General features: G+C 36.4%; 1 protein-coding gene across 2 annotated transcripts; it reads right to left on the reverse strand.

The window, feature by feature from the left end:
- Window positions 1-136: 136 nt before the first annotated feature.
- slc16a1a (solute carrier family 16 member 1a) lies at window positions 137-13,371 on the reverse strand. 2 transcript variants are annotated; one of them, XM_056751064.1, is made up of 6 exons: window positions 13,338-13,371; window positions 12,621-12,726; window positions 9,547-9,800; window positions 3,207-3,350; window positions 2,292-3,086; window positions 137-1,115 (listed from the first exon to the last, which is right to left on the reverse strand). In XM_056751064.1, exons 3-6 carry the CDS (start codon window positions 9,761-9,763, stop codon window positions 850-852), a joined length of 1,422 nt encoding a protein of 473 aa, XP_056607042.1. In that variant the 5' UTR covers window positions 9,764-9,800; window positions 12,621-12,726; window positions 13,338-13,371; the 3' UTR covers window positions 137-849. The 2 variants fall into 2 exon arrangements, with proteins under 2 accessions (XP_056607042.1, XP_056607041.1); XM_056751063.1 differs by lacking the exons at window positions 12,621-12,726; window positions 13,338-13,371 and adding an exon at window positions 10,999-11,212.
- Window positions 13,372-14,508: the final 1,137 nt, after the last annotated feature.

The raw sequence follows: 14,508 nt of genomic DNA on the forward strand, positions 1-14,508 counted from the left end.
GAGTATAATTAAACATCAAGTGAATTGATCTGTAAAGCCAATTTGATTATATCTAAAAAAAATTACCTCACATTTTAATGCATTAATGATGTTTATTAAAAGTGACTTGAAAAGTGACTTGAAAAGTGACAGATGTTTGTCATTTATTGTATTTTTCTGCAGTGTGATTTGGTTGAATCAATCGCATTTATTAGGCTATTTCATATGATTGGATACTATGAAGGGTAAAAGTTTAATTCCCTGGGTCCCCAAACGTAAAACAGTTCATTAAACCTTAACAGATCATGAGATCTGAGCGCCAAATGCATGAGAAATGAACAAGGATGCAATAAAATTCATATTAAAATGAATCATTTTTATTCTGACTGTTTTGAAAACTATTTAAACTTTCCCCGGCCTACATTATTTGGCATAACAAGAACAATGCAGTAGAGATGCAGCTGTAACCAATTTATATCTACCTGTATATAGATAGTGTATACATACACAAACAAATGTGAGAATATAAGACCATGGCAAGTGAAACTGATAATGCAAGAATTGCACAGTGTTTATGGAAATAAAGGAGCGTGCAAATATTCAAAATTGTGCATTGTTATATTCTCCTCATTCACTAACATGTCCTTTATGTAAAAACTAGTCATACGGTAAACTTTTTTAAACCAAATTCATAACATTTTGAATACAGATTTTACAGTATGGATGGTGGTAATGGTTGTTTTGCATCATTATCTCAGCAAACAGAATTGTCATGATGAATGTTTGTATTTAGATCCAGTGTTTAGACATTAAGTGACGCCAGAATCAACAACAGTAATTTAACAGAATCAATGAACGGGATAGAAAGATTCACACAGTATGCTCGGCTGTATTTTCATCGTTTGCTTTCAATGCTTCTGAAACCTCTTTTCCAGGTTCTCTTTTCACACCATCCTTGCTGCCATCATCTTCCCTCCCCTGGAGATCTGCTCTCATGGATTCTTCTTTTGCCTCCTTACGCAGAAGCCTGTAGTTGATGCCCATTCCGATGAAAAGAAACACACCTCCAACCAGAAGGATTATCCCACAGCCCATGTAAGTGTACTGGTAGTCGTGGTAAAGGTCTTTGAATTTTCCTGTAAGTGCAGACAGAGTTCTCACATAAAAAGGTCAAATGTTTGTTTGATTCATTTAAACTAACAAGTGAACAGGATTCATCAACGTACAAATTCATCTCGAAATACATTTTATAGATAATTTTTTGATATTTCACAAGACTAAAAGCTAACATGTTTGCTTGTTTTTACCAAAATGAAAGTCCTTTTTGGTTGAATCCCTTTTCGCCTTCACTAGTTTATTTTTTTGGTTCCTTTGGTGTAACTAATTAATCTTTAAAAGTACAAATATCCCATGTCTCTTAATCATTATGAGGCCAGGAAATCTGAATGCAATTAAAAAACGATTTTACAAAATGCTTTTTTTATTAAGCCCTTAGTTGTGTTATGGTCTGGGGACTCGTTTTCAATGTTCACTAACAATATGTATTTATTCAACAATTTTTTAATATTTTCATTCAAATCATATTTTTACAGAAATATACATAAAATAATACAAATTATTTAATATTGAATAGAATGAAATAATAGGATTGTTTCATAAATGTTATTACATATTTATAATATTATTCATAAATATTAATGACAAATATTTGATCAAATATGCTCCCTGTGTTGCTTGTTATTTAGATGAAGTAAACATTTCTAAAGTATTGTTACATTTATAGAATGTAAAGGTCCCTTGTATGAAATTTAGTGGCATCTAGTGGTAAGGTTGCGAATTGCAACGGCTCACTCCACCCCTCCCTCCTCCCTTTCAAGGCCCGGTGGCTGACACTGAAATAAGATGTGATCATGTTTTCTCTTCTAGATAGAAATAGCTCATTCTAAGGTAATAAATACATAGCACTCCCTTATGTAAGATTTGTAAACACCTCTGAAGAAATAGTTATGTGTATTATATTGCATTTCTGTCAACAGATCCTCCAAAAATGATATGTTGGACCTTTAACAGAGGTTACATTTTAATTATATCAATCATAAATATAAATGACAAATATTACTCTTATGCTCCCTGTGTTGCTTTTTTTGGATGAAGTAAACATTTGTTTACTTGTACATAAATACAATTTAAGGCTCGATTGATTTAAAAACTGAATAATGCTGTGAGTCCACATCTGTGAATACAAGGGTTAAATTATTTTGTGCATTTTGTTTGTCGGGGTGTGTGTGTGGGTCAACACACTCCATACTCACCAAGTAAAGGAGGTCCAAGCAGCACAGGCCCACATTCAACAATTGTCACCAGCCCAACAGCACTGGAGAAACGCTGTGCCCCCACAAGATCCATTAGGGTCTCAAAGAGCACGGAGCTCAGCCACCCATAGGCAAAGCCAAAGAAGATGGCGTAAATGACAAACCCTTTATAGTCCGTCGACAGAGGGGCAAGCAGGTGACACACACCATTGAGAAGGACAGAGACGGCGAAGAAGTACTGGATCCTCGGTCTCACCCATTTCGTGTTGGCCACCATTCCCATAGAGGGTCGTGCCACCATATCTACAATGCCCAGGACAGAGAGCAGAAAAGCCGCCTTATCCCTCGCAATGTCTTTACTCTTGGCGTAATTGCTCAGGTACACGAGGGGAGAGAAGAGGCCGAAGAACAAGATTACGTTACCCAGAAGGTACAGCAAGAAGCCGCGATGCTTGAAGAGCGACAGATCGATAAAACCGTTGATCTTCTCGATCACGCTCTTTCGTTCGTCCGCTCTGCCGTTGCCATTTACTACTTTGACTGCCGGTTGAGGCTTTGGACCTATGGGCCTCATAAGTGCTCCGGCTACACAACAGTTGAGCAGAAATCCACCCAGGATCAAGAAACTTCCCCTCCAGCCAAACTGATCGAAGAACCACGTGTTCAAAGGAGCGAGAGTGCATAAGAAGACTGGACTACCGGCCATCGCAATACCATTAGCTATCGGTCGCCTCTTGTAGAAATATTTGCCAATCATAATGAGAGCTGGGTTGAGATTAAATGCCAGTCCCAGACCTGTGAAAAAACATAATTTAGTTTCCTCAAAGTGACAAAGAAATGTGCCACTAGAGTGAAACATTGTAATATTGTATAATGCATTAAACAAGAGCAATGAAATGTGTTAGATTTTAATACCTCCCACAACACCAATGCAGAAGTATAAGCCCTCAACGCTGTTGCAGAAAGAAGCCGCAATGAGTCCTGTTCCCGAGAGAAGACCTCCCAAAATCATAATGGGCCGACATCCATATTTATTGACCAGAATACTGCTAACTGGACCTGTGGATGAAACATTGAGTGCTTAAAGAAAACCTTTCTCTTTTACATACATGCATACAATGTAAACATATAAGAATGTATGACAATAAGGAAAAAAAAATATGTATAGATTTACAAACTGTAAATTTGATTGGATCTTTAATGATAATGTAAGGTTTATGCATAAGAAAGAATGACTAAAACAGACTGTACATTATGGACCTCACAAAGATCTGATGTCACATCATTGTGTTATCTCGCGGAGAGATGAAAAAATTATTAAGCATAAAACCATAAGAACTGGTTTGATGCTTGACCAAACCAGCCAGCAAAACCATTTTATAAACCAAAGACTATTTTAAAGAGATACTCCACCCAAAAAGAACGACTCTGTCCTGAATTGCTCACCCTGAAGTTGTTCCAACCTGAATAGATTTCTTTGTTTTGTTGATCACGAAGAAAGAAATTTGCAAGAATGTTTGCAATTGACATTTCTGGGACATCACTAAGCATGTATTAAAGTTATGGTTCGTGGTACCCAGAACTGTTGTCTTTACTACCGTAAATTCTTCAAAATATCAAAATTTGAGGCATCTTCCAGGACAGGGATAAACTTAAACCAGGATTATTCGTTAAATTAGGATATTTAAGTCGTTTTAAAAAATGTCCTTACAAAAAACATAACGTGTGTATCTCCAGACAAAACAATTGCACTAATATTTTTTAAGGTATGTCATTGCAAATTGTTTTCGATCAAGACGCCTCTAACCTTTAAATTAGTCTTGGACTAGTCTTAAACCCTGTTTGGAAAACCGCCCCTTTATGTTTAACAGAACAACAACAAAAAAGAAACAATAATTTATCTTATATGCTAGTCAATGATGTCCCAGAAATGTCAGTAGCTCACTTTTTTCCAAAAATATTTCTTTGTGTTCAACAGAACAAAGACATTTATTCAAGTTTCAAAAACATGGGGGAGGAGAAATTCACGAAAGAATTTTTCTTTTTTGGGTAGAGGATCCCTTTGAAAGCAAAGGGGGTCACAAAAAATATTTATTTAATAGAATAAATAACTGCTTAACTATAAAATACATTCATATTCAAATTCAAATGTTTTAAAAAAAAATATTCATTTTGGAAAAAACTATTGAGACATTTCTATGAGAGCTGTGTACAAATGAATTGTTTGCAACAAAAGCAGGAATGTGTATTACATTAATCCATTTTATTAGCGGTGTTGTAGCTCAGTGCAAAGCTCACAAGTTATTTTTAGGGTAAACACAGACTGATAAACTTGGATAAAATCATCTTTAAACACATAAAATAAAACATATTTTATATTGTAAATAAGTTGTTGTTCTATCATCGCACCACCAGAGGGCGTTGTAGCTCTGTAAAGAAGTACAAAGAAAAGTTGACAGGGCATATTACTGCAGTATTCATCAAACTGCAGATTTTGCTGTTTCCCACCGTCATACAGCCATTTCTCCAAAGATGTTAACTCTGAAATGCAGATACTGTTGGACCAATGTTAAACCACCTTCCTATACGATACTCAAAACACATTTCCTGCACAGTAAACTTCATCCCTGACACACCAAGTTGATGTGTTGAGATACTCCCTTCCAGCACCAAAGGGAGCAATCCCAAAGATATTTCCAGATACGTGCTCGCGTTTAGATATTCAACGTACTGGATCCAAATCCTATCATGAGTGTAGGAAAGAATCTAATCATGTGAAAACCGGGGAGTGATGGTGAGCTCCTGCACGTCTTCAACCTCACAGTACAATAGGCTGCCTTGTTTGCCTCCCCTAATCCACCTCACACAGAGGGGAGGGCAAGCCAGCTCCAAACATGTACGAATAAACACATTAACACATTTTTTATGCGGAAATGCACAACGTCATTAGCTTGAAGATCTTGAGCTTCTTAAACCATTATTACCAGAAGTTTAAAAGGACAGTTTGACCAGAAATGAAAACCCTTTAATCCTTCCCTCAGCGTCATGATATTCTAAACCTGTTTGACTTTCTTTCTTATGGAGAACACAAACGAAGATTTTTTGGTGTCCAAACAAAATTGGACCCCATTGACTTTCAATATAAAACATTTCTCAAAATATCTCCTGTGGTGTTTGACAGAAGAACATACTGCATCCCAAAGCACTGCGACCCCAACGAGCAAAACTCAATAGCATTGGCACAACTAAGAGCACAGTTTCGTGAACTGTTTGTCCAACCAATGGAAGACGGGAAGTGAAGGGAAAGCTTTCTTAACTTTTATAAATTAAAGAACTTTGGTAAACTTCATCTTTTTTTAAAGTTCACTACAGCTTTAACTTGTTGAATTAGTGAGCTTTGATCAAGAAATAACACTAGAGGAAAGCCAGCCCTTTTCTTTTAAAAATATTATTATTATACTCCCTGCACTTTCTTTTGTGTAGTTTTGGTAATAGTGAAGGCGCACAGAAAAATGAAAGTGACTGTGAACGCGTGGCACAGGCTGATTTTCAATTAGAATTTCTCCTGGGTGACATTAAACAAAAACCCACCGCTGACAGATCAAATCTACCGTATTCATGTAAATAGCCTCTTAACAAGACCTTTTCTGCTTTGGGCAAAGTAGCTCTGGGCTGCCCGGGTTACCAACAACAAGCTTTAAATCAGGAGAGGTCTTTCTGGAAAGACGTCTCGGACCGAAATGCCAAAACAATGCAACCCGGAAAGAAAGCAAATGTTATGTGACAGTATTTGCTTCGAGGGCATCCAGACTTATTCGCGGGCGAGTCAAAGCGGCTGTATTCATGAACGGGCAGGAGGGGCATCAAAATACAGATGGGAAGACAACAAGCACATAACTGAATGTCAATGGGAACCAAAGACACCTTCATATACCGTCAGAATGAACCGAATCAACCTGCATTTCGTGATAAAACAATGCTAATCTATTCTGTTGCATTAGTGGGAACGTGAGTTGTTATGAATAACATTAAATATATATACGAAATACATTGCTGCACAGCAAATGATGGGATTTATTAAGCGGATGTGCACAACTCAGCATAAAATCCTCTCACACTTCCTGTGTTTCCTCTATAGAAGTGAGCACAAGGCAGTGGCGGTTATATTGCATGTGGTTCTGTTCGCTGGCCTCTGAACAAAACGCTTGAAATTTTCCACGCATGGTTGGTTCTGTAATCATCTGGGTCATGTGTTATGCATCGCCTCTCGCCTACAGTAGGGAATTAATTCTACTGGTCCAGAAGGGACAATGTAGGAGTAGGGGTCAAATGTAAAGTCTTGTGCCTCTCACATGGCCGTCAAGTTTAACTGTACTGGAATAAACCCAAACGCTTGTCCTGCGAGACCACATCCTGTTTGACGTAACATATACAACAAGAAAAGACGTTTGTCACTTTGCTCAAATACGACGCACTGAATCGTTCACTGAATGAATGCCTCTACCGGTGTGGTGCCGAAAAATGACTGAAGTGCATTATGGGTATCACCGCCATTTGTAAGGTAACAACGTCGTGATGTTCTATCTTCTATTCAATTCAATTTCGCTTCATTTCAGAGATAAAATGGTATGTTTTTGTTGTATAATATGTTGTAAGACTAAGACACACGATGGAAACAGCCGAAAGCTTCACCACTAGGAAAGATTTTTAGTTTTCCCACTTGGAAGAAAAATTGCGGACATAATGTAATAACACATTCTTCGCATTTAAACCGACTTTTGCTTTAATAATAAAGTATGTATAAAGGAATTTTCATAAATGTGTTTTTGACTGTTAACAGTATTACTTGACGGCCAAATGAATGTAAAAATGCATAAATGTAAAATGTAAATGAATTACAGAAAATGTTGAAGAAACAAGGTTTGTTGGTAACGTTAGAGAAACACATAACGTAAATTGCTTACAATTGTGTGCAAATCAATTGTAGACAAATACAGTACTTATGATCAATTAAAAGTAAATGTTTGTTTTTATAACGTAAAAAAGATAGTTATATCCAACAATGAGGTTGGAGGCATTCCAAGGCACTCGACTATTTGTGGCCAGGTAGTCTGTTCTGTTTTGATAATGAATGACAAATTCAATAAAATACGGTTCCTTACATCTTTGTTGAAATTATTTTGTTACCGTATGTACTTGGTTTGCTTCTGTTACTTCAATATTACGGTTCAATTGGTCTTAGGATGAACTGTATTTATACTACACATTAAACCATTCACGCATTTTGAGCAAGTAACCTAACATTTATTTATTATATAACATAAAATACAGCATATGAAACAATCACAATTGTTTTTCAATACGTGCAATGTTCCAAGTGTACTGATCGAGGTCAAACGCTAAATTTTTATGTGGAAAAGACACTGAAGTGAGCACCCTCTGCAGCAAGTCTTCACATCCTATGAACTTCCGGGTTTACCAGACGAAGTAAAAAGTCAGCTGTAATTGTGAGATACCATTGGTTCTCGTGTATCTTGTGAACAATTGTGTCATTTCATTGGTACAGATTTTTTTTTTTTGTCTATTTTTAGATTTTTTACTCCATAAATCATCATTATTAGTAACCCTTTATGTTTTTGCAAATATCTAATCAATAAAAAGTATTAAAACGTGCTTTTTTACAACTCAGTATTTAATCATTTAATCATTTAAAGTTTTATGCTTTAATAAACTCTCTCTTTTAGGTTTTCCTTTATTTTTTCCATTTATATTTATTTTTTCCATGTAAATTTTTTGTAATCTTGCAGTATACAGAAGATTCAAGTAAACCTTGAATTTGCCAGTTATAGAACAACAATTTTATTGAAAATACATGAAAACTTTTTGTATATATATATATATATCTTATTTTATTTTATTATATTATTTTATCAAAGTATACTTTTCATTATTATAAAAAAATGTGTTTTATTTTATATATGTTGTTTACAATATCTTAATACTACAGTGTTGTGAACCCAAGTGTCGTTTCATAAACTGAATGTAAAAAATATTATGAATACTGAATTTTTTGCAATTTGAATTAATAGTGTTTTTATTCTTTGATTTAGTTTGTTTAGTGAGAAAACAATAAAAAAAACTCTTAAAACGTACTGCCTGAAATATATTTTTTAGTGGCAACATTTATGCTAATTTCAAGAATTACTACAATCGTAAAAATGAAAGTTGCTTCACATTGTCATAGAAGAAAGTTTTTGGTCTAAATGGTTCCATAAAGAACCTCTTACATCCAACAAACCTTTCTATTTCACAAAAGGTACTTTGTCATTCTTCATATATAGAATAAAGAAAAAGAATGTTTCTTCAATGAAAAGTTCTTTGTGGAACTTAAAAAGTTTCTTTTGTGAAGAACCTTGTAAGCACATTTGTTCTTAAGATTGTAAAATCTAGGCAGATGTTTGGTGTATGAAATACTTATTTCATTTTGAGTTGACATTAGCATTGACCTATGGTTCATAACACGAGCCAATTAGCATTTTATTTAACCCCCTGGATGTTTTAACAGCTTCAAAAACATGTTGTATGTGTGCACTATACACTAATTGGTCTGCATCAGATCTAAACAATAGCTTTGATTACTAATAAACCAAAAATGTGACACCATACTGTCAAGAACAATCTAACCTCATTCACACCGGTCTATATTTTTTAAACCCGTGTTTGATTTGCTCAGGAGCCTAAGCATGAACGTGTGCAGCCTGGCGTCATTCGGCGGTGTTCTACTTACTGAGACAGGTTCGCTATTGACGCTAGTCATCACAAGTCTTTGTGACTCCCGACTAAGGCGTCTCATCTCCTCATCTCTCTCCAAGGAAAACATCTGACACTTGCAGAATAAAGAGCTGACTGAGAAGAAAGACTCTAGAGAGAGATAGAGTTGCCCATTCAGAGCTCAATCTCTCAGCAAAGCAGCCAGTGGATGATGACTAAGTCTTGTCTAGCATTGCCTCTTATTTCTACCATTCACATGAATGAGGACCTTTCACGAACGCCCATCTATTGATAAACCACGTCGGGATCGTCTTTACCCGTGTCATGATCTCACCGCTGCCTCCAATGGATGGCAAAACCTCTTGTTTTAAAAGTGATTAAACGACCAAGTTGCAGAATGAATCAATTTTATGAGACGGAGTATGTTTGGTTAAAGGATATGAAGGATGGGATCTTCCTTTAGAAAGAGGGAGTCACTGCTTACCGCCTCCGTACATGACAGCAAGCATGATGGAAGAGATCCAGGACACTTGACTGCTGGTGGCATCGAAGATCGTCTCTATTTCCTTAAAGAACACAGTGATGGACTTTGGGAAGGCATAGGAGAATCCAATAGAAATGAAGGCGCCAGTGACCACAGCCCAACCCCAGCCCCCTTCAGGAGGGGTGTAGCCCACGGGACCTCCGACAGCAGGTGCCATGGCTCCTGAGTGCTGGTGAACGGGTGTTCACAAAGGTCTTTAAAAAGAAATAGAAACACTGTGAGTCAAGGGGTTTTAAACTGCCATCAATAAAAAAAAACTTTTTAGTAAATAAAATATAATTTTGATGTTTCATTGATCAGTGATGTCTGAAAACTTCATGCACATGATATGTTCTCCACAAATACTTACACGACCATCAAAGCTTCCCACATAAAGAAACAGAATCAAATCTGACACTTTCATTGTGCATACATGTGGAAGAAAAGCGTTCAAAGGAACCACCGACAGTACGAGACTCTCGGTGCCTTTACGCATAAAACCTTGCAGCCTACCTGAGCACATCAAGTATTTTGTAAAGCCACAGCAGGAGGCTTTTAAAGCGAACATGCCCTCCAAAATGGAAATGTGACTTACATTATTGTAGGAGGATCACAGGTTTATGTCAGGGAGAGAGAGAGAGGAGCCTCATAATAATATCTGGTTAATTTCCCCTTTGCCATTTAAGCCTGTCTACATGTGCTTTTGGATTTGTTTTGTCATCTGTAAAAGTATTTTATTTCCAATCTAGACTTCACATTATTGTCTGATCACAATTGATCTACGAGACCTTCCTTAAGGTATTTCTTTTTAAAACCACATTTATATATGCAAGGAATAACATACAACCATTGTACAAAATCAGGGTCTTATATGTTTGTCACAATGAGGCATTTTATACATGAATGCAGCTATGCAGCTTATGCAGAATGCAGTATTGATTTATTTATAATATTCATACAAACAATGACAAATCTGCCACTTTGACCAATCAGAATCAAGCATTCCAGACAGCCATAACAACGGTAAAACGGTATTGTCAAATTCTTTCAAACGCTTCATTATTAACTGAATTCAAAGTGAAGCAAAAGCAGTCGGAGAAAGTCGAGAGGTAACATCTCTTCACACACACCATCATTTCATTAGACCAAATTCAGTGTTAAAATACAAGATGTGTTTTGAATTAGCCATTTTAACATTTTTGGCCATTCGCTCTGAATTTGAATCACCAGACAGTTTGATCGCTTCTGCAGAACATATCGTCTCTTTCAGCTGAAGTGGCGTATGGTTTAAAAAGAGAAGTGAGAATGAAATGAATCACTTTACAGGTTTAACGGCTCCTTGACATGTTGAAAGGTTGGACGTTTTAGCGCATTCAAGCAAGACTCACACATTCCACACAGAAGCGCTCCTACCTTTCAGGCACAGTCTATAAATTCTTTGCACAAAAAAGTTCAAGTGCTCTTCTATTCCAGCGCGAGGACGAGACTCATTTTAAGGGAACTGGTTCAAGGCAAGATTCTAAATTATGTGAATAATCCTGAGGAAAGTCGCAAGAAACTTCAGTTTATGTGCCTTGGTGTTTATAAGTCAAATGCCCGGACTTGTCAAAGTGTTGAACTGTGTTCACTAGAGCTCTTATTGACTCTTAAAATCCATAGAGAACCCAGAGCTGGTTTCTATTGGCTCCCACTTGTGTCCCTTTACCCACCTCTTGTCCTTTGTTTACGCCACCCATTCAAAACAGTGCGGAGGTCTCCCTCTGGAGGATACAGGGTTCAATATGGGGTCTTTGAGATTGTCTGTTGCACATTGTCTGTTGATTGTGTCAATTTTCTCAGCGTCAACAAACAGCCATTATCACAAAAGGCATTAGAGCTATTACGGTTCCTGTCCTACAGATGAAATTTTTCTATTGGATATTATTCATCTTGCTCATGAGATGAAGAAATGAGAACCCCGGAGGTTGGCAGAACACATTCGCTTCCCTAGGGTCAGGTCCTTTCCTCTGAGTGCAACAATTGTTTACAATGTTAATCTCTTCGGCATCTGTGGAAAGGATTGCATAAATGCTCTGAACAGGAGCTTTTTTCTTGTTTTGTCATTGGGAACAAGGTAAATCGCGTACAGTGCAAAGGCTAGTGTTAGAATTTGAAATCTCTCATTAAACTATAAGCATATGAAAGAAAACAATGATAATAGTGTCGACTAAATGCTTACAGCGCAAAGACTAATGTTGCACTCAGGATCAAATTTAACCCAACATTGGGACAGAGAAGGACAACTGTTAGATTTTGTTAGAAATGGTTCATATTTAACCCAACAATAGGTTTAAACAACCCAGCATAGGTTAATTTACATCTGAACAGCTGGGTTCAAAATAGTTAATCGTTAATAAAACGATTCATCGCATCTAGAATAAAGTTTGTGTCTACATAATATTTGTATGTGTACCGTGCATTTTAACTTTGTATTTATAAACGCATACATGTACACGAATGTATATATTTACATGTATTTACCAATCATTTAAATTGTTTAATAAATGTTTATATATATATTTTCTTTTTCTTAAACAATTGCATGTATGTGCATGTTTTTTAAAATATTTGATTAATATGCACAGTATGTAAATACATCATTTTTCTGGTCTGGATTAATTTGGGATTAATCCCGATTCATAATTTGACAGGCCTAAAATAACCCAGCATTTTTTAGTTTAGAACAGATTTATTATAGTTTTGTTGTTAGTGAGACTTTATTTTTTGTTTTTATGTTAATTTTAACTTCATTTTTTTGCAATTTTGTTATTTTAATTGTTATTTCAATTTTTGTTTATTATTATAATAATATTTTAGGCTAATATTTTGTTTATTATTTCTTCCAATTATTTTTAGGACTATGTTTTTGATTAAAAAAATACAGAAAAGTTTTCAAAGTTATAATTTAGTAAAATAAAATAACCTCGTATAATTAGAGTATTCTTAAAAATGGCAGAGTAAATTATAGGCATATGGAAGAAAATAAAATAGGTTACCTGTAAATAAATGGTATCTCTAAACAGGCACCCAGGAGGAATTACAAAAATTGGCTTCCTTTCACTTCATAAACTGGCATTTGCCAACTGCCAACAGGATGTTGAACTGCAATGACAGGAAGAGAAATTTATTGACTTGTAGCACATCAAAGAGTCAGCACAACATAATCCTTACATTACATAAATTGTACACTTACATGTATTCATTTACAATTCTTTAGGTAAAAGGTTACAAATGGGAGAGTATATAGCATGAAACATTAAATACGTTAAGTAATGTTGACTAATTATGCCTGTTTATCAAACATCAAACACATGAAATATTTTTCTTTAATTAAGGAAACTAAGCTCATTCAGTTCTGTCAAAACAATTAGCATAGATATCAAAATATGTTCCTGTAACTTTGCAACAAACCAACAAATAAAGGGACAATTATATATTATTAAACCTTACAAACAGGCACATGGTGTGTGTATAAAAAAGATATTTATGGAAATTGAACAACAATTCTTATTCTTGTAGAGAGCCATCATATAGTCTTGCTCTAAACAAGCAGGCCGTAAATCGGAGAACCAAGTAAAAATACACTTCTGCAATTGTTACGCAATGTTTTGTTCAGCAGCCAGAAAACGTAACTGTAACAAAGTTCAACTAAATGTACGTGCTTTCAAAGACCGATCAGTGTGCTGGACGTGAAACAAACCCAAAATATTTACATTTCCTTGTTGTTCCTAGTACCTTCACGAACCATCAATTGTCTTTCCCCTTCATCTCAGGAAGCTGTGTGCATCCGGCCAGCTGGAGGAGGAGCCTCCAGTGGGTGTCTCGAGCCCGAATAACAGAACATCAGACGGCAAAGCAAAGGCTGAAGGATGCATGTGTGGAGGAAAATAGCTAAGACAATAAACAAACGTGCAAGGAAAGAATAGAAAAGTCTGTGCACTCCCGTCGTGAAGTCTATGATTTAGTACATCATGCTTTAATATGAAAGGACGTGCCGTGTGACACTCCTAACAGGGTTATATACTGTATGAAGTTTGTGTTAAGGTGGGGATCAAAAGACTCAGGGAGGGCCACCGTCTCCAGTCTGGGTGTCTCTTTTTATTCATTTTTTGCACATCACGGAATTCTCTTGACGTGAGACTCCATGGCTGACGGGTACAATGAAGAGATTTTGACCTTTACAGCAGCTATGGTGATTTTGAACTTGTAGGTTAAAGGGATAGTTCACCTCCAAAAAAAAATCCTGTCATTCATTCACCCATGAGTCAAGGCGTTTTGAGAAATGTGCCAGTGGTTTTGTGTCATACAATGGAAGTCAATGGGGTCCAGTGTTGTTTGGTTACAAACATTCGTCAAAATACCTTCTTTTGTGTTCTTCAGACGAAAGAAAGTCATACAGGGGTGCGTTTCCCGAACAACGACATAACTCGCTAGTTGACCACCATAGTACGATGGATCATTGGGGAAATCAACGACGCAGATATGACTGTTTCCCGAAACCGTATGAACTCTGTCGGAGATCAATCGTTTGAACCAAGTTGGTTCTGCAATCTAGTTGATGACGCCATACAGGTGGTGGAGTGATGACGTATAGTTCCAACCACGCAACTTTGCGATGCTGTTTGCGATTGATCGTTGGAACGATGGTTTCGGGAAACACTAAAATCGTTGAACTTTGCTGGAACAATAGTTGCTTTTGGGAAACGCACACCAGGTTGGGAATGACAGAAGGGTGAATAAAGGATGGAATTGTCATCCCTTCAGCTCATTTGCGTTACCATTTTTTGACCATGTGATGACACAACATCCAATCAATTTCAAATACCCCATTATGGTAAGGCCATCTCCTATTTGTCCAGGAGGAGAGAATGGCTGACCTTGAAA

Source organism: Triplophysa dalaica, chromosome 6, assembly GCF_015846415.1.
Source record: "Triplophysa dalaica isolate WHDGS20190420 chromosome 6, ASM1584641v1, whole genome shotgun sequence".
Lineage (NCBI taxonomy): Eukaryota > Metazoa > Chordata > Actinopteri > Cypriniformes > Nemacheilidae > Triplophysa > Triplophysa dalaica.